Source organism: Mus caroli, chromosome 4 (genome assembly GCF_900094665.2).
Source record: "Mus caroli chromosome 4, CAROLI_EIJ_v1.1, whole genome shotgun sequence".
NCBI lineage: Eukaryota > Metazoa > Chordata > Mammalia > Rodentia > Muridae > Mus > Mus caroli.
In genome coordinates, this window is record NC_034573.1 from 101,827,722 (window position 1) to 101,846,714 (window position 18,993).

At 35.0% G+C, this 18,993-nt stretch overlaps 1 protein-coding gene across 1 annotated transcript in view; it reads left to right on the top strand.

Annotated features, from left to right (window-relative positions):
• Faf1 (Fas associated factor 1) overlaps positions 1-18,993 on the top strand; it is a 301,118-nt gene that overhangs the window by 61,424 nt on the left and 220,701 nt on the right. The window contains exons 4-6 of the mRNA XM_021160394.1: positions 2,703-2,905; positions 6,105-6,196; positions 12,445-12,536. Of these exons, the coding sequence (XP_021016053.1) occupies positions 2,703-2,905; positions 6,105-6,196; positions 12,445-12,536 (387 nt within the window). The remainder of the gene's footprint in view (positions 1-2,702; positions 2,906-6,104; positions 6,197-12,444; positions 12,537-18,993) is intronic.

Here is an 18,993-nt window from a genome sequence, read left to right on the forward strand (position 1 = left end):
CCTCTATGCAGATTTTTTAGAAGAGGTTTTGTTTTTTTTTAGCTTTTTTTTTTTTTTTTAATTTTTTTTAATTTTTTTTTTTTTTTTTTTTTTTTTTACAGTCTCTATTCTCCTCCCGCTCAGCCTTCTGACAGTCCCCATCCCATTCCTCCTCCCCCTTCTCCAAGAGAATATCCCCTCCTCCCTGCCAGGCTTCACTGCGCCTGTGGTCTCAGGGCTCTCTTGGTGTTTAGGTGCATCTTCTCTCACTGAGGCCAGATCAGGCAGTTCTCTGCTGTATTTGTGTTGGGGGCCTCAGAACAGCTAGTGTATGCTGCTGGGTTGGTGGCTCAGTGTCTGAGAGATCTCCAGAGTCCAGGTCAGTTGAGACTGCTGGTCTTCCTATGGAGTCACCCTCCTCCATAACTTCTTCCAGCCTTTCCCTAATTCAACCATAAGGGTCCCTGGCTTCTTTCCATTGGTTGGGTATCTGCATCTGACTCTTTTAGCTGCTTGTTGGGCCTCTCTGAGGGCAGCCATGCTAGGCTCCAGTCTGCAAGCACACTTTAGAATCAGTAGTAGTGTCAGGCCCTGTACCTTCCCTTGAGTTGGATCCCAATTTGGGCCTATCACTGGACCTCCTTTCTCTCAGGTTCTTCTCCATTTTTTGTCCCTGCAGTTCCTTCAGACAGGGACAGATCTGGGTCAGAACTTTTGGCTGTGGCATGGCAATTCCATCCCTCTACTTGATGTTCTGTCCCTTTACTGGAGGTGGACTCTATAAGTTCCCTCTCCCCACTGTACAGTACTTCAGCCAAAGTCCCTCCCTTTTAGTCCTGAGAGTTTCTCACCTCCCAGATCTTACTTCCCAGGACATTCTAGAATGCCCCCCACCCCAGCCCACCCCAGGTTGCCTGTTTCCATTCATTCTGCTGGCATTCAGGACCTCACTCCTGATTCCCCCTCCCCACCTGATCATGTTCCTCTTTTCCCCTCCCTGTCCCCTCTTCTACCCAGGTTCCTTCCTTCCTCTGCCCCTCATGAGAACAGTTGTTGGGTTTTTTGTTGTTGTTGTTGGTATGTGAACAGACTCTTAGAAGTACTCACAATTGCTCAAATTGTATTTTTCCTTATGAAAATAGTTTTGAGTTAAACATTGTTGTTAGTATTTCCATCTCTATGATTTTACTCATAATTTTCAAAGTTACAGTTGCTTTGGATATAAAGAACCTCTCAGTTAAAACTCTTTCTTCAGTATGTGTAAATCTGAGGCAATGGGGACTGTTAAGGGTATGCGATGGAAATAGAACTTCCTTTTCAAGATAACTATCCCAAGGAAGAGTTTCTAAGCAGTCAGAAGTTACTTGGTCTCAGAGATTTCAGAGTTGAAGATTCTTTCAGCCGGGCGTGGTGGTGCACGCCTTTAATCCCAGCACTCGGGAGGCAGAGGCAGGTGGATTTCTGAGTTCCAGGCCAGCTTGGTCTACAAAGTGAGTTCCAAGACAGCCAGGGCTACACAGAGAAACCCTGCCTCAAAAAGCCAAAAAAAAAAAAAAAAAAAAAATTAAATTNTTTCATATGAGTCTACCCTGGTATCTCTTATTCTACTTTTTTGGGATCTCATTCCTTCTAAAATCGTACTGTAATTTTCACAAGAGACTTAGAAAGTGTGTATGTTCAACTTCCACTGTAATCCCAGATCAATTGAACCCATTCTCAGCAAGGTCACACCTGTTAGAAGGGATAAACTTTTAAAAGGCCATACTCAGAACTTTGTACTTTCATGACCTCAGTTGAACACTATTAACTGGGCTTGCCATTTCCCCTGTAACTGCATTAGTCAGAAGGAGATCTTATACATGACAGTCGTTGTCATCCTCTACAAGAGTTACTCATCTACTTCATCAGTTTAGTTGCTTGGTTTTTGTTAGGAAGCAAAGATTAAACATAGTGAAATTGTATACCAAAGTGCCAAAGATACTATAAAGGAGTGTGTATGGGGCTGATCTCTAGATTAAACTGAGTAGTAGATCCTGTACACATAGGGAAAAGATATCCCCTCTATGTTATGAGAGAGAGAGAGAGAGAGAGAGAGAGAGAGAGCGCCAGCTCACATATGTGGGTTAGATTGTAGATTTAGTAGTAAGTAAAATCTTTTTTGATAGCTTTTTTTTTTTTTAAAACAAAACTTTTAAAACCAGGACTGATATAAAAGAGAAAATTTAAAAAAGTTTCAAAACAGTGTTTGTGATAGAAATAGCAAGTCAAATATCAAATACTGAGTCATTGAGAGTGACTGGAAAGTAAGTGTGTGTGTCGGTGTCCATAGGGCAGCTTAGAGGAGTTAGTTCTCTTCTCTATTGTATATGTTCCTGGCATGGGACTGAGGTCAGCAGGTCTCTCAGCAAGAGCCCTTACACACTGAGCCATCTTACCAGCCTAAGATACTTTTTAATTGTCATTTTGACACTTGATTAACATGGTACCATAAGGCAAAAACCTAATTGTAAATGATATAATAGTATTAGACTAGAAAAGCGAGAATGACAGGGAAAATAACGTGGCCATTAGCCATTGTTAAAGATTTGTTAAAAGAAAGAGAATTGGCTTTACCACAAGTGTATCAAATTGATAGGAATAATATGCAAGGGGCAATGGAGGTGGTCCTTGATGATGCTGTGTAATGAAGTAGAGATCATTTCTTCTTTCTCTCAACATTTTAGTGACTTTGGAGGTGAGACCATGCCAGGACCCACATTTGATCCAGCAAGTCACCCAGCTCCAGCTCCAACTCCTTCTTCTTCAGCGTTTCGACCTGTAATGCCATCCAGGCAGATTGTAGAAAGGCAGCCTCGAATGCTAGACTTCAGAGTTGAATACAGAGACAGAAATGTTGATGTGGTACTTGAAGACAGCTGTACTGTTGGTAAGAATTACCCTCATAAGCCTTCATAAGTGAATAATTCTTTAGGCAAGTTCCAAGTTTACATAATTCTTTTCTTTTGAGTTGACTATCAACAAGAAGGGAAAGAAACACGTTGAACTGGGTACTTTCTCACATAGGTAGTGTGCTCTTCATTTGAATATACATTGTGATATTAAGAAGGTAAGTTCAAGAATCATTTTTGGTGTACTGTTTTAACTTCTTAAATTGTTGCTGTTATTTTGTGTGCTTTTGCCAGTACAAAGTATTTTCTCAAAGGCACTGCACATACTTGACAAGCACTTGACCACTGAGCCATATTCACAGCTCTGGTTTGTACTGTTTTGGTTTGCTGTAAACTAAATGCCTAGCAGCTTCAAAAAAATACTGGAATTTAATTTGAGTTCACTGTATACCAACTCTGCCACTAAAACATACTCGTACTGTTCCTACTGTTTCATACTGCTGTGTCTGTTTTGTGCTGTCACAAAAGACTACATAAGCATGAGTAATTTTATTAAACATTAAAATTAATTTTCTTATATTTCTGCAGGGAAGTCTTAAGACTAAGGCACTTAATCACAGTTTGGTGATACCTTCTACCTGCTTCTAGGATAGAATTGTGCTTTATTCCCTGGAGGATAAAGTACCATGGCCTTACATGACAGAAGGCTGGAAGGGCAAAAGGGATGGACTTGCTTTGTTAAGCATTTTAGTAATAATCTCTTTCACAGAAGTGGGACCCTTGTTGCCGATTTTACCCCTTAAAAGCTCTGCTTCTAGATACTGTGTTTTAAATTAAGATTTTAATTTTTGTGAGACTTTCATACATGAAAGTGTTTGTCACTTTTACCCTCTTTAACGTTTCCCATGTTCTCTGCTCTCTTTAGCTCATGACCTCTATTTCTTTAATTATTATTGTTACAGTCACCTACTATAATTCATCCAAAATGATATATATATATATATATGGCAAATATTGCGTGATAGGTGTTGCTCATACATCTCTTCACAGTCTGGCTATATTTGTTCTGGATTGCAGTTATTCTCTCACAGTGAAATGGATGCCAATCAGGACTTATGTTGTGAGCCTTCTCCTTACTTACTTTTGGGTATAAATATGGAAGGCATGCTAGTGGATAATATTTGGGGCTTGGTAGAATGTTGTTCTTTTGCTGCGATTGATTTCCTAAAGTCTGAGAGTTGTGTCACGTATTGTTTGGATCTCTTCTGTTTTCAACTCCTTTTCAGTTCAGGAATTGGTTTCTTTGTTGTGTAAGCAAATTGATTTCTTTATGTTATTTACATGTATTCATTTTATTTTCTGTGAGACTGGTGCACTTTTCCCAACACACAACCCCTAGTGTGTATTTAAGTTACTCCCTGTTTCTCATATTGTGTTAGCTTTAGTTTTGTGCAAACCTCCTCCTTAAGCTTCAAGATCTCATATATAATTTTCTCCTGTGACACAGTTAACCTCCATGGATGTGGTAATTTAAACTTTAAAAATGAATCTTAAATATCAATTCTTTCTCTGTGTTTAAGGTTTTCCTTATGAATGTTTACTTTTCAATCTTAGAAGACCAGGTCTTATTTTAAAATTCTTTCTCCAGTCATAGTATTTGACACAGTCATATCTATTGAGTGGCTTCAGGAAGAGAAAGTAGGGTTTATATAGATTAACTTAACTACCCATAATAGAACATTTTAAAATAGACATACCAAATTTTCTGACTTGCAGTATAATTGTTATAGACTGTCTTACTGTTTTCAGGAATTGAACAAATGTTAATTTCTTTGTAGAAAAATGATGCTCGTTAAGATAATGCTTTTGTTGTTGTTTTGTGTTGTTTTGTTTTTGTTGTTTTTTATTACCTGGTAGATGGAACAAGACGAAAAAAAGTAAGGCTAAATTCAGTCAAAAAAGTTATACCAGAGTGACACCTAGTGGTAGCTGCGCTGGTTACTGGTTTATTCAGTTTTATACCTAAAACCTTCTGAGTTTTGTTTTCTAATTTTGAATAATTTAAAGACATTTTAAAGGACTTGTCCTTTTATAAAGTACTTCCTGAATAAACTAATGTGATATTTTGAGGGCAGAGATTTTTATGTATTACTGTGTGTCCAGGATCTACCAATGGATTTTGTGCCAGTTATTTGTTTAATGAAGTTTTTTCTATCAGTGCTATGAACAAACCTGAGTTTTCTAGCTTCATTTAGCATGTTGAGTCATTTCTTTCTCCTGCCCACATGTTTTTAATCTACTTTTAAAAAGGTATGCTTATTTTCTTGAGTATCATTTTACTTTAAAAAAATGAGCTTGAAAATAAAAACATTTAAAGCATTTACCACATGCAATTTCACTCTGAAGTTTACATGTTTTAAAACCAGTTTTGTCCAGAATCTCTGAACTTCTTTTTTGATCTTAACCCTGTGAATCAGATTAGCTGTGTGACTGAACCACTCCAGAGCCTCAGCTATATCTTATGAATAATAAGCACCGAGTGAACCTTTTTGGGAGGAGGTTGTTGTAGTTCAAGAAGGTCCTTGAAAGCCTTGGCCAATAGCTAGTGCTGACAGACAGGAATGTATGAATTCAGCAATGATCTAGGAATCTGTGCCAGAGCCACATAGTGGCCAACTCAAAATCCTCTTGGTGATGAGAATCAGCACAGAGGCTTGAGATGCTGTGTTGGGAGCAAGGCAGTGCTATCTTTTGTATTATTCAGGCTAGCAGGGTTTACAGCTTAGGGCTGGTTCATTAACATATCAGAATCCGCCTTGGCTTATATCAGAGCTGTTTTGTGGTCGACTTGTATCTTGCAAGTACTACATTATTCTAAGTCATACAGTATAGCTTCACTTAGGTTCCTAACAATATTGTTTGTTTGTTTATTTTCTGTTCCGTTTTTAACCACTGAAATCTATTTCTTTTAGAAAGCCATGCTTTTATGAAAGTGAAGTTTATAATTAGCTATTTAATAAATTGTGAAATATTTTTTGTCATTTTGTAGCTCAAGTTTTTCAATGAAACAGCATTTTATTTGATAAGAAAAAATTTAAATTTGGAGTATTTAATTTTTAAGCAGTTATTTATCAGTCAAATGTCATTGAGTCTATATTGTATACCAGATATTAATATACTGATATAGTCAATTGTTGTTGCCTTATTAGTCACATTTGTTCTCTTCTTTTTGTCCAGGAGAGATCAAACAGATTCTAGAAAATGAACTTCAGATACCTGTGCCTAAAATGCTGTTAAAAGGCTGGAAGACTGGAGATGTGGAAGACAGTGTGAGTTTCTTAATTGACTAGAAACAAAAGAAAATTAAGTTATATGATTAACTGATGCCTAAGTGTTATTTTTTTAGCTTTGTGTGCTTGCTTGTTTTATGAGACAGGGTTTCATGTTGCCCAGGCTGACTTGAACATTTTTGTAGCTAAGGATGGCTTTGAACTCCTGATCCTCTTGCTTTTATTCCCTCTGTCCCAAATGCTGGGATTTGGCAAGTGCCACTATGTTTATTCTGAAAAATTATGTCAGAAGTAAATTTGGTAATAATAATTTAGCTTAATTCCCAAATAATATTTTTCAAGTTAAATAATGTTATATCAGCCAATAATGGTTTTAAATGAGTTTAGGTATGCAAATAAAAACACTATGTGGCATGTTTTTCCTATTTTTAAGTATTCTCTCTTTTTTTAGGAGGTTGGTACCTTTTTGAGAGCATTTACCTTTTTCTCAAACCTCTTAGGGTATCAGTGAGTGCCCTGGAATAATAATTTACTGACCAATTACTTACTGGCCTGAAAGAAGTCACATACACTGTGTACATTTATGCCAAGTATTGCATATGGAACAAAGATAATAGGAAACTTTAAAAACTTGGAAAATTTAAATGGTAAGAATATTTCTTCATTTCCTTGGTTAGTGGCAGGTGCATGGAATGAGTTATATCTTGAGAATTTACAGAAGGTACCATAGTTCTCAAGTAATAGTGGCTATTGCTATGGACCCCTTAAACTCAGCCTCATGTATAAAATATTTCACTTTTTTTCTTAAGAGAGAGCAGGAATGGAAAGAAAGAAATGAGTGCTAAAGTTTTGTTATGTTTAAGGTAGAAATAATTATGAATCTTCTTATACAATTACTGAGTATATTTCTATGCCAAGCATAAATAAAATCTTTTGGTTTGTTATTTTGTAAATTTTGTGGTAAGTTGTGCACACACACACACACACATATATATGCACACACACACACACAAATATATATATATACACACACACACACACATATGCACACACACACATATATATACACACACACACATACATACATATATATGCACTTAGTTGGTTTTGTTACAGTTACTGATGTGTTATAGCAGGAATCAGCAAGTCTCTTCTGTATAATCAGGGAGTAAATATTTAAGCTTATCCAACCTCTGATAAACTGTTCTGCTCTATTCCTGGAGAGCGAGAACACTCCTGACAATTTGTGAAAAGGAAACAGCTCTTTTTCAGTCTAACTTTACTTATGGATACAGGATTTTAATGTTATAAAATTTTATGTCATGAAATATTCTTTTGATTCCTCCCCAATCATTTAAAAATGTAAAAGCTATTTTAACTTGCACACCATACAAAACCAGCCTGGTTTGGCCTATGTCCTTAGCCTGCTGCTTCTTGGTGCTATGTAGTCCTCAGGTTGAAATCAAGGGATATGTACATATCAAGAGTAGCTTAGGAAGCTGCTCATTAACGCATCTTCACTCGGAACTTTTGTCTGTTCTGATAAACAGGGTTTTAAAAGGTACGAAGGAGTAATTCAACAACCTTGATAGAAATAAACAGCAAGAATGAAACCATTGACTTTTTTTTTAAATTGAGAAACCTGTGGTGATCTAATAATATTACATCCATTTTCAGTAGATTGCTAATAAAAAGGTAGTCATTTTGAAAATGTTCGCATGGTATTATTTTTTTAATTGGGTAGTCTTTTAGTTACAATACTTCCAGTTACTTACATATTTTTTTTATGTAGGATTTCTCTGATTCTCATGCCATCAATTTTTTAATTGCTTCCAAATTTATATTTTCATTCCATACTTCAGTGAATTTACATGTCTAAGTTGACAATAACTCTACTATTTGCATATCTTCTTTTCTTTCCACCTTCTCTTCTTTCCCTTTTCTCTTTTCTTCTCTGCTTTTTTGGTTATTTGAGACAAGATTTTATGTACCCCAGGCTGCCTTAAACTCAGTGAATAGCTAAATATATCTTTGATTTCCATATCTTTCTGTCTTCACTTCTGTTCTGTACAGTCTAGAGAATGTTCTGCAATATCTATATTTTCAGTTTTCCATGAGTATTAGAATTTGTAGCAAGCCAAAGTAAAAGAATAAATAACAAATGACAGATACATAGACCACAAGGTTTCATCAGATTGGGTACTCAGAACATCCAATGGAAATCAACTTGGGGAATCCCCTTTAAGGCAGCCAGCTGGAATTTTCCATGCAGAGTATCCCCTCAGATGAGACTTTGAAGTAAGAGGACAAATAGCAACCGTCAGAGATACATCATCAAATTCTGTGCTTGCAACATCCAGCAAAAATTGAGCAGAAGGTTTAGGGCAGGTAAGGTATCTGGAGCTCACAGGTGAACTTTTCACTATGGCTGAGCTTCCCATAGCAGGACTTCCTGCTTTTCTTTTTCACTGTAGCTACTTTTATGCCATGGATGAAATAGTAACAACTGCTGGACATGTTTTGCCTTCTAGCTGTTTTCAAGGACAAATGTTTTTACCTTTTAGTCTGTTTTGCTATTATCTTCTCTACCTAACACAGTGTTTGGGAATGGGGGGTACAGCCTATTCCCAGATCTCGCAAGAGATTTTTGAGACATTTCTGCTTAATTTGAAATGGTGGGGGACAGCTCTGCTTTCTAAGCCAGCCAAACATGAGTCAGTTTGATGAGCTCAAACAACATGAGGCAGTTGACCACAGGATGTCTGTTTCCCCTTCCCAGGTGCTGGGGTTATAGATGTGCAGTCACCGTAACCAACTCCATCCTCACTTACCTTAATCACGTCGTAGACAGACCTACTTTAAAGAGAACTCTTGATTCTCTCCTATGTTGTTTTTGTTTCTGTTTGTTTGTTTTGCCAGTTTTCTTCAATAAAGTCAGCCTTGTGTAGCACTGGTAAAACAAAAAATAGTGCCTTTGAGTCTTTTCCTTTATCTCACAATACCTCACAAAATATCACAAAGTATACTTTGGTAAGTCCTATTGATTATATTTTTAAAATATTTCTTAACCAAGGATACTTTTCAGTATTTTTATTGTAACCACCTAATCAAGACTGTTAGTATCTCTACCCAGACTAATATCACTATTGTTTTCTTAGCTTCTTTTTATGGCGACTTCTAGTTCACTCTCTGCTTAGCAGCCAGAATGATCTTTTTAAAAATATGAATCGAAGAACATTGCTCTTTTGTTGAAATACAGCTTTTAAACCTTTCTCAACTTTACAAATGCCCATTGAGATTTTCTACCCTCAGCTTCCATGCCATGGCTTAAAAATCTTTTTACTAGGATTGAACTTGTTACACAATCCCTGACAGATACTGTTCAATTCTTTGGAACCATTATTACCCCTAAGTCTTTACATAAATGGCTCTTTCTGTCTTTTGAGTTTAGCTCTATGCTACCTGTGCAACCGACATTTCTCATTTGGCTCTCATTCCATGATTTCCCACCATATCAGTATTATAAGAAGAGGGGTCATACCTGTTTCTATCACCAGTGTATATAGGATTCTTGTTATATTGGTATCAAATAAAGGTTCATGGATGAATGCATGAATAAATGGCCTAAAGAAAGGGTCCATTTTATTTAATCATACCATATAAGTTTTGATAGGGAAGATTTGATGGAGAATCATTGGGTAGTAGATTGACAAAAGTAGAATAATGACTTGATCGAGTGCTAAGAATATTTTTCTAGTCCACAAAGTAATAAAAGATAAAAGGTAAATATAAATTTCCTGTGTATATGTGTATGCACTTTGTTTGCATGCTCATGTTGTTGAGAGAACACATCAATTTCACAAAGGTGTTCCACATTTAATATAAAATTTCAGATTTTCATGTGTCCTGGTAGGTTGTAATCTTATAGGCAATTGTGTATTGTGTTTGTTTTCAAACCATGCACCATAAACCGTTAATAGGTTGTGAAGTTAACTGAATGGGTAATAGACAACACAAAGAAAAAGGAGAAGAAAAAGAAGTGGAATACAACAAAATGTCATTCTAATGTAAATAATTAGGGTATTTATTTTTATTTAAGACTGCACTTAGTAAGATGGGCCCTCTCATGGAGCAGTTAAAAGTTCTTCCTGTGGCCTGCTTGGGTAAGATCACCTTTCTCCAGGTGTCTTTTTCTCCATCTGCAGAATTAAGGAATCCTTAATTAAGGATTCCTTAAGCACTCCTTGCTTTTTTAACACTTACAGCCTTGCCATTATTATTTGTTTTGACTCCTGCCAGGATTGACTTTGCTACCCTTTTCCTGTTTAAGCCAGTCATTGGAAGGAGTTTGAGATTTCCAAATCACTCCTCTCCTGAATCTTTATAGACTGTACATTCTATACCTATCTTATCTCTCCTTCCCTACAGTGCTATAAGCCTTTTTGCTATGTTCCATGGAACTAATCCATCATTAGCAAGATTANTTTTATTAAACTTGTCCATGTACATTTCCTTTCTGTCTTCTTCTGAGTGAAAGCCATCTTCCTCAGGAAGTTGCTTCCTTTGTAGTCTTCTTAGTTTTATTAGTTAGTTTTATTTTGGCAGTCCTCATACAATTGGAATAAATACGTGTCTTCATTTTTAGTTCTAGATCATTGTCTTTTCAATCAGAATTTCTTCAGCTTTGAATTTATTTCAAAAGGTTACTTCTTTTTGATAACTTAATGAAGTTATCATCCCCTGTTTCTTTATGATTGTTAACTTCTGGCTCATAATTACTCTTTGACTTGATTCTTATTAATTTAATTCTAATTAATTAATTTTATTTTATTTTTTTACTTATGTTTATGCACTTGTGTGGGTATAGCTGCCTCCAGAGGCCAAAAGAGGGTGTTGGATCCCAGGAGATGGAGTTACAGATGGTTAGAAGCTGCTTGGCCCAGGTACTGGGAACCAAACTCTAGTTATTTGCAAGAGCAGCAAGCAGCTTAACTGCCGAGCAGTCTCTAATCCCTCTCACTGATGCCAGTATCTTGTAAATTATTTTATACTGGCCACTTAGTTCCTTGGACTGGGCCTTCTCTCGACAAAAATCTTTCACTATACTTTGCTTCATTCATCTCTGCATGCTTTTAATATTCTATTAGCAATGGCAGAAGCTTTCATCTTAATTTCAAGTTCCTTTTTTTTTTCTGGATAGTTTTTACCTTTTAATTAATTTCTTTTAATATTCTAGCTCCAACACTTCTCCAACTTATGCCTTTAATCCATTATTTTTGCCATTTTTTTAACTTGAAAAGTTACGTTTATTTATTTGTTTAAACATTTGTACTGGCTGTTTCTCTGTGTAATTTTGTTTGTTGCCTTGCTACCTTCAAACCTTCGCTCAATGAGCACAGTCTCTGATTATCCAATTTAAAGTTATGAAGCTCCCCTAACTCATAGTCTTCAACTCCTTTCCCTGCCTTATCTTTAGTTTAAAACAAAATAAAACAACAAAACAAAACTACTACCTTCTAATTTTCAACTGAATAGATTACTTTAATCCTACTAAAACATAAGTGCCTCTCCCTGTACCCTTCTCCGCAAATAAGTACTCCTAGGTTATCCTAGCTATTCTTATGATTAGGGTGGCCTTGGTATAGACGGTAGTGCAATAAAATTTGGTAAATGAAATGCATGCCCTGAGTGCATGCTGTGGAAGTGAATTTCCTTATGTGTACAGCTGTCAGGAAGCATGCTAGCACGAGCTTACCATAAGATTGGGAGTCTAAAGTGTAGAAGTTTTGTGACAGTGAATAAATCCGTGCATATGGGTGTGACTCAACAGTGAGATTTAACAAAAACATCTCTAGAGTCAGAATAAAGTGACCTAGAGTCCACATCCAAGTCACATAACCCCTTAGGCTACAGCTCCTCATCATTAAGAAGCCTTGCTTTGAGGTGCTTTCCATGGTTTCTTTCCTTAGGTCTAAAGCCTGCACTACTAATGTTTTTCTTTGAGTGTACTTCAGTGGAGACATGGATGACTTTTAGTTGCGTTCTTATCTGTATGCATCTCTTAGGAGCTAAAAGTTTTCATCATACTGTAATGCTCAGATTTGCATTAATTTGCAGTAAAAATAGCAGAAACAAGATGGTTTGGATTTAGCTGCTCTTTTGTTATATTTAGAAGATTACCAAAAGATGAAAGACCAACCTAAAAGTTGCAAAACATTCAAGAATTGTAAAAGTTACTAATGTACACAACGTTTATTTTTGTTTTCTCTTCTTCTTTTCTATTTCAGACGGTCTTAAAATCACTACACTTGCCAAAAAACAACAGTCTTTATGTCCTTACACCAGACTTACCACCGCCTTCATCATCCAGTCATGCTGGGTAAGGTATTTACTTTTCCTGGAACTATGAAAGGAAAAAAATGGATGGGTAATTTCTTTATGTATTATAACCAATAAAAATTTTATGTAAGTGTTAACTTACTAGCAACTGTTAAAGAGTATCAATTTTTATACTGTTTAGATGAGATTATTCATTTGATTTATGGTAGGTGCCTCTTTTCAAAGAAAATCTGTTGGAAATGCCTGTATATTAAAAATAATCAAAACAGACTAGAGCTATTGCTCAGTACTACATCCTGTATTCAGGGTTCCGAGTTCCTTGCTAGCACTTGAGGGGGTGAGGGTAGGGGGCCAAATAACCCGTTTTTGATTGAAGGGTTTGATAGGGAGGAGTAAGAATAAACGCAACTTTAGTCTCTCATTGCCGAGTAAGATACAACTCTGAAGAAAAGACAGTGGGCAAGGGTAGAAAAACACCCACCTAGGCTCTCAGAATTTCCTTAGGTTAGAAAGACTTGTTACTTTTAGTTCTCATTGAACTCAATGCATGTGTACAGTGATCCCATATCTAGTTGCATGTTAATTTATTAGTATTGAATAAGCAAATGGCCTACATATGCTGATTGTACTAGTGATAAAACAGTTTGTTTTTCCTGAGTCCTTATTGTCTCAAAACTTGCTTTTAGCTGACTTTGAATTTTGTAGTATTTATGTTCAACTTCTGATTTTGTTGTTGCCAGAATGTCATGCTGTGGTCATAGAGACGGTCATCTTCACTGCTGTGTACCTGACCTCTGATTAATAATTATTCATTCCCTAGGCCTGAAGTGCCTACAGTACTGCTTAAATACTTATAGGAGAATAAAAAGTGTTTTTTAGTTGGCTTGTTGATTTTCATGAAATTTCAATGATGTTGTTGCATGGGTAGGAACAGTGGAGAAACGTTCAAAGAAAAACAAATGATGTAGTATTTTGAAGTTTATATGTAGAGACATATGGCTTTGAAAAAGTTGTATTAATACACATTTAATTGAGACCTTTTAAAAAGCCAGAGCTCGTTTTACAGATGTTTATTCATTTTTATAAAAACTTTGAATTTTTTTCTCAGTCACAGTATATTGTAAATTATTTACTAAAACAGATATAAATTACCATGCTTTTAAATTGTACTGACAGATGATTTTCTTCAAGTTTTGGTCAGAACTATAAAGATTCTACCTCCTTTTCTTACCTTCCTGTCTTGATTTTATTGCCACTAGGGGGTGCTTGGTAATTGAGTCTTTATATTGACAATTTCCTTCTGGTACCAAAAAATTATAACAACATAAAATATAATATGAACGTTTGTAATTGAGTTCAGAATTATTTTAATGTAAATCTTGTTTTTTTTTTTTTAAATTCAAGCTGAGAATTTAAGAGTGAAGTCTTTAGTCATAATCTTTGTGACAGGTGAAAGCATTTTAAATCCTGTAAGAACAGAGCTCAGTGATGATTGAAAGAGTGCTGTATATCTCAGTGGTACAACTGCAGATGAAATTATATATAATTCATTATAAAATTATAAAAGGGGAAGTGCTACTTACACATGGTTCATATTATTATAGAATGATTTAGTTCATCAGTATGTTTTTTATTAATTAAACTATAAAAGACAAGCTCTGTTCTCAATGAGCTTATAGCCTATTCATTAAAGGTAGTAGGCCTTTAAAATTTTTCTTTCCATTCCAGATAATTTTATTAATTATCCCCCATTGCTTATCCTAATCCTCAAACTCAGACTATTTCATCCAGTCTCTTTTGTAGTATTTCTTTTCATTCATTTGCTCTAATTGTTGGTATCCTTGAGAGTTCTTTTCTTACCAGTCTCTCTTATTGTACCTCTTAGAATCTGTTTTCAACCTTTCAATTTTTAAAAGATATTTAAATAACTGAGAGGTTTGTATTTACAAACTCTCATGTCCCAGTTTTGTTGGAGGTTTTCCTTTATGTCTCACATGTAATTCAGAGTTAGATGTTTAGATCTGACTCATCCTCTTTCTGGAAAACCTGTGTAAGTGCCCACATAGGCATAGTCTCAAGTAAAGACTGTATGCAGTGCTGAGGTAGGAACTGACTTGGTGATTGTTAGAAAAGTCATTTAGCTAGGAATTGATTGTTTTTATTAAGGTAAATTTTGGTAGAATAGTAGCAGTGAGAATTGAATTTTAGTGCATTTTACAGTGAGAAATGAAAACACGTTATATCCACAGAGAACTTGATCATAAATGGAAGTAAGTTTAAGAGAGAAGAATTGCTTGGAATAGGAGGTGAACAAGACAGCAATTGTGAACAAGTAAAGCAAACAAAGTCTGGTGCCTGGAAGGGGTATAGGGATGTTAGTTTGTGGGAGCATCTGGGACAGAATAGTGTAAAGTGGGTGGTTTAGCAACACACTTTTAGTTCTTTAGATTTACACTCAAGACAGAAATGCAGGCTAGGTCAGTCAGTTTGTGATGAAGGCATTTTTCTGACTTGTAGATTGCCAATTTCTCACAATATACTTGCTTGGCAGGGAAAGAAAAGTGAGTGAACTGTTTTTTCTTTCTTCTTATAAGAACACCAATCCCATTGAATTAAGGCTTCAACCCTATGACCTGAATTAGCTCCTTAAGACCATATTTCAGATACCATGAAATTGGAGTTTAAGGCTTCAACGTATGAATTCTAGGGGTAATTCCAAGGGTCAGTTCTGAGTAGGGAGACAGGATTGGAATCCAGGATTAAGTATTGAAATCAAGTTAGCTAACAATTTAGAGGTAAGGTAGATAGACAGTTGGTGCCAAATTGGAGAATACCTCTGATTTCTGGATTTTAATAGTTATAGTAGCAATGACAAAGTCCAACTTATGGAAAATGTTAAAATAGAAAATATATATTACTCAAAGGACAAAAGGGATTTCAAGAAAATGTAAAGTATTTAATTTAAGGAATGGTGACATAAAATTATCATTTCTGCCAAGCCCTTTGCACATAGTATTTTCCTTAAATCCTTACAGTAAGTCATAAGTAGATATTTTTACCTACATTTTGCACTGATGAAGTTTAGTGAAAAGTGAGGTGAGGACAGAGATATGACATGTTTGGAAAGTTGTAAACATTCTGGTTACTTTTAGTCCATACTTAAAATCATAAGCCTAGGTATCCATATCACAACTAACATTGATAGACACTAACCTGAGTTCATCTAGAAAAAGACTTAGTTGATATATCAATAGGTAGGAGTTTAAAAAGAAGTATAGGAAAACAGCAGTGGAACAAACAACATTCAGTGGAGAAACAACTCAAGTACATGAACAATATCTATGAATATGATGGTATGAAATTATTTTATTAGAAGCAGTTGCCCTCAGTCTTGTCTGGTAGAGTATGCTCATAGTCTCCTTAGTCCCAATTTTAGAAGCAGAGTTTGAAGCAGTGTAGTTCATTTGAGGTCAGTTAGGGCTAAGACAGACATTTTAAATTTCGATCTTCAAAAATTCCTTTAAGGTATTAGCAGAAAAAAGAAAAAAAGGAAAAACAAAGGAGGAAGAAGTAAGGCCTAAGTACTCTAGGATAATCTTACTGAAAAGAATGTAGTATAATAATGTTAATAATATTTTAGCTTCATTTTAAGGCAAATATCATCAAGGAACAATTTGTCAGTAATATGTACAAAACAATTGTGGACTTGTGTGTTCAAATCAGCAAAGTTAGCAAGAAAAATAGATAAGTAATATTTGTATATCAAATTTATTTACTGATTATGTAAGCTGTAGCAGATTTGAGTAACTCAATCAAACACACATGAGATACTTAAGAAAACAAACCAAAATGCCAGTTTTATTAAAAGAATCAAGGGCAATATTTGACCACATTCCTATACGTTTGCTCTCATAAATTTAATTCTAATTAACATTGTTATTAGACTTTTAAAATTAGGATTTTAAAATATTAAGTTAGTAAATGTTTTTAATAAGGAGTTCTTTAAAAGTGGCTCATTTTAAAGAAGGTGATATTCTGGATAAAAAAGAAACCTGTCCCCAATTAAAACATCAATGGCAGTCACAGCACATCTAATTGGAGTGATGCTCCAAATCCATTTATACAGTTTACTGCCTATTGATAGGTTGGTGACTACTGAGATTTGCTTGTTAGCATCACACTTCGAAAAAGAGCTGCAGGTATTCCCTATGATGGGAACTTATTTAATGGACAGTCAGAAAGTTGCTCACTAATTCGTGAAGCAAGAAGTTTAATACATTGCAAATAGGGTTATTTCTTTATATTTTCCCTCAACAAATGGAATTACGTTATATACATTTACTATTTCCCACTTGTGTAGATCACAATATATCAGTATCGCCACTAATTACCATGTTTTGATTAATCTTACATACTTTGGTTAAGTCATTTTGTTGAATACAATATATCACTGTATTGATAACTGTAATTATAGGCATAAGGCCACCTGGAATTTGAAATTATCTTGAAAAATGTTATTAGGAATTATGTAAAATGAAATGTTTGTTTATCTAGACCTATTTAATTGTCAGCAAAGAAAGCAATTAAAAGTAGCTGCAGACTCAGAGGCCAACCTTTGTTAAACATGGCTTTAAGATTGTTACAGAACTTGTGGTGATGATAACATGGTGTCTTGGAGGATGTTAACAACTGTAGCGGAGTGTTAATTAAGAATGATGTAATCTTCGGCTCATAATTATTAGTATCGTGTTAGTTTAGCTGGACAGAAGCAAAACCTAGTTTTGGTTATGATAATAGCTCAAGTCATATTTATAGTGGAAAGATTAACATTTTATTTTTATGCTGTTCCCAAGACAATTTTAAAATCCTCAATGAAATACAATCATATGTAAACATCAAGGCCTTAGCTCATTTACATATGTGCCAGATTTTCAAACTGATTGCTATTTGAACCTAATCTGTCATTGCTGGCTGCATTAGCTACAACAAACATTACATTTACATATTGATTTCTTATTTTGTTTTAGTGTAAATAATCCATAATTATAGTAAATTTGGTCTTTTGTTGACAAGAGCTCATGTGACTCTTAAGTTTAGAATGGAAATTTAAATTACATGTGTTTTGCTTTTTAATTCAAAATCTGATATATCTCAAAGGATAAAAAGTTAATTATAGTTCACAAAATATTAAAAAAGACAAAAGGAAAATCTTAATGTTTAGAAAGATACAAATTACATTTTTTAAAATGATGAACATTTTATTATAAAAATTTTTGGCATTTTAAATAAGTTACTATTCTGGCTTCAGTTATTAGACTAAATAAACAGCAAAATCTGGTATTAATGGATCTATTATTCTATCTATACAGCTCAGGAAAGAAATGTACAGAACAGCAATGAAATGACACTTCCGGTGTCTGTGCTGGTGTCAATGCTCGTCCTTATTACATACATGAGTAATGTAAGGAGTATAGTTTTACTACTGACAATGTATACATTTCATTAGATATACAGTATTTTAAGTAGCAATGGCAACAAACTCCTATTTCTGTGTAGAGTGATTGAAAGTATATTGTAGTTTTTCTGTGCACATTTAGTTGGAACAATGATAGTTACCAAATTACTTAAGCACTGATAATGTGGTTAAACCTTATTAAGGAAATTTAATCTATATACCCTAATTTCCCAATTCTTAAAAGTCTAATAGCAGGTTCAAAAACCTAAATTAAACTAACGACAGGCTTTTCCTTGATGTAGAAACTGTAAAACACTTTACATAGTCAGTTGGATTGTTGTAGCAAAATATGGTAGGTGGGTAACTTTAACAATAAGCGTTTATTTTTCATACTTATAGAGGTTGGAAGAAGTTCAAGATCAAGGTACCAAGCAACAGATTCACTTCCTAGTAAGGGCCTTTATCTTGCCTTGACAAGTTTCTTGCTAAATCTTCATATGTTAGATATGAAGATATAAGGTTCTCTACTTTCTTGGTTATCTTGTGAGAATACTAATTCGATAATGGGACTCTCATAGCTTCATATTAAGTATAATCACTTCACAAAGCACCCACCTTCAAATACTGTATATCATACCAGGAGTTAAAAATTCAACCTGGATTTTGGGAAAGACATGAACATTTAGTCCTGAAGTTTAAGAGTAAATTTCTCTTTTCTACTTTCTTTGATTTTGGTGGATTTATAACTTAAAACAATGAGTGCTTTCTCTAGATCTTTTCATACTGAATAGGCAGGCAGGCAGGCTATGATTTAGAATAACTGAGTCTTTTGCATATGGAAGACTTTCAGAGGGGATTCTGGAATTAAGGACTTGCTGAGAGGATCTTTCGATTACTGTTACTACTGAGTGAAGACAATATTACTCTCTTCGTATAGTGTTAAGATGAAAGAAGTAGTTGGGTGCAGTGACTTGTCCCTTTTACCTCAGCTATAGATAAACTAAGACAGAGGGGTCAGTCAAACCCAGACATTGTACTGATG